Source organism: Lolium perenne, chromosome 4, assembly GCF_019359855.2.
Source record: "Lolium perenne isolate Kyuss_39 chromosome 4, Kyuss_2.0, whole genome shotgun sequence".
Classification (NCBI taxonomy): domain Eukaryota; kingdom Viridiplantae; phylum Streptophyta; class Magnoliopsida; order Poales; family Poaceae; genus Lolium; species Lolium perenne.
In genome coordinates this window covers 188,594,835-188,596,891 of record NC_067247.2, presented here as the reverse complement: position 1 = coordinate 188,596,891, position 2,057 = coordinate 188,594,835, and the positions used below count along the sequence as shown (strand labels likewise).

At 49.5% G+C, this 2,057-nt stretch overlaps 1 protein-coding gene across 1 annotated transcript; it reads right to left on the bottom strand.

The window, feature by feature from the left end:
• Positions 1 to 431: 431 nt before the first annotated feature.
• Positions 432 to 1,561, bottom strand: LOC127347617 (uncharacterized). The gene is made up of 2 exons (XM_051373783.1): positions 998 to 1,561; positions 432 to 533 (listed from the first exon to the last, which is right to left on the bottom strand). Exons 1-2 carry the CDS (start codon positions 1,559 to 1,561, stop codon positions 432 to 434), a joined length of 666 nt encoding a protein of 221 aa, XP_051229743.1.
• Between the last annotated feature and the right edge of the window lie 496 nt (positions 1,562 to 2,057).

Genomic DNA, 2,057 nt, shown 5'->3' with positions numbered 1-2,057 from the left:
CACGTACAGGCTGCACAATATTTTAATTATTGGATTGTTCTTCTACATATTCGGTCAAACATAGAAAGTATTAATTTTGTACCAAATTTATACACCACCTATCTGGGATGGATGGAGTACTAGGCCCTATCGGATGGAGCTTCTAATCTAGGTGACAAAAATCTCATTTTTTTTTAAATGGAAGGTTCAGGATGAACCCAGCTTTAAATTAATAAAGCCACAACTGGCAGAGTACAAAGAACAAGTAGCATAACACATAACACGAAACACACACCCTACGGGCGGATAGAGACAAGCACTAGAGTTATGATAGAACACCTCCATCATCGCACACATCAGAAGTTGCGCCCCAACACAACTCGTAACTATGCGAATAGGCTAAGTAGAATAACAACAGAGATCGATAAAGGTAGGACGGAGGCTGTCGTCAGTCAGTCCACGCCGTTCCTGATGCTGGCATGAAGCGTGCGAAGCCTACCAATCACCTGCTCCAGCGCCTCCCGGTCTCGTCTCCTAACCACTGGATTCCATACCTGTAGATAGATTAACATTTTATACAAACCGTCAGCTGGCTGAGAGGGAAAAGTCCCTTCAATGGTAAATTTGTTCCTAATGTTCCACAGGGCCCAACATAGAGCCGTGCAACCAGTCCAGACCACCCGCTTGGTTTGGCTGAATAGATCATCCAGAAGTCTATACAGGTCCGCAAAGCAAGTCGGCTTCCAGGAGCAGACCAGCAATTTCCTAACCGCACTCCACATAAACTTAGCTAAAGGACACAGGAAGAAGATGTGAGCGGTGTCCTCCGCCTCCATGCATAGGGCGCATCGCCCCATAAATGGACCATGTCTACGGTGAATGTTGTCGTTGGAAGGTAGGCGCTTCCGCACAAGCTGCCATAGAAAGATGCGAATTTTCATGGGGACAACCACCTTCCAAATGTTGCTAAAGTGCTTCCTGGGGTCCCCTGACATAGTTTCCGGTATAGGGACTTGACCGAAAACTTCCCAGATGGTTCAAGCACCCAGGAGATAACGTCATGTCCCTCCGAAAGATGGAAGCCCATAACCCCAGCAAGGATGGTGTTCAGATCGACCCGCTCGTGGGCTCCCAAGCCTCGGGGGAAGTCAATATGCCATCCCTCGGTGGAGCAGCAGCCGGACACCGTGACGTGTGGGTCTGCCGCAATGTCGTAGAGGGTGGGGTAGCGGTCCTTGAAGGGCCCCTGCCCTTGCCACCAATCGTCCCAGAAGTGGGTGGACTCCCCATTCCGCACTTGGTGTTTCACTCCCTGCGAAAACATAGATTTAACTTTTTGGATGGAGTTCCAGAACTGGGACCCCGGTCTGTGGGAGTCTACCAGGAGGTCCTTTGACCTGAGGTATTTGTACCGGAGAATATCCGTCCAGAACCCTTGCTCCCCAACATAGAGCTTCCAAATCCACTTGGTCATGAGACATATGTTCATGAGCCTCGTGTCGATGATGCCTAGTACCCCCAAGGACTTTAGTTTGCAGAGCGCTTCCCACCTGACCCAGTGGTACTTACGCATCGGAACCATTGGCCTCCCAGAAGAACCTAGCGCGGTGCCTCCTAAGCTGGAGATGAATGCCTTCCCCCAGAAGGTACACTTTGATGAGGGGTTGCCCGATCTTCTCAGTAAGCGACGGGTGGTGATGAACACACGATGGTAGCAGCGGATGGAATCGATGATGAGGAGGAGGATAACATGTATGACACCGATGAAGTCTCTCCATTGATTCCTGTCGCCAATGCAACAACTCTCAACCCTGCAAGATATTCGCAACTCCACACACTTGCGCACGTAGCCGCCGACCACGAAGCGGTAGATTGCAATCTTCTAATCCCCAATGGAACAGCAGATCACACAAACTTTCAGTAACATAAAACTCCAGATCGCAACGAATTGGAGAGTTGGGGAACAATAGTTTTGCTTAGCAAACAACTATGAACTAGGGTTTATCTTAAACGTGGTCTAAAGCAGCTAGGGGGCGTCCTGGGCACTTATATAGGCGTCCGGGATGACTTCTGGTCGA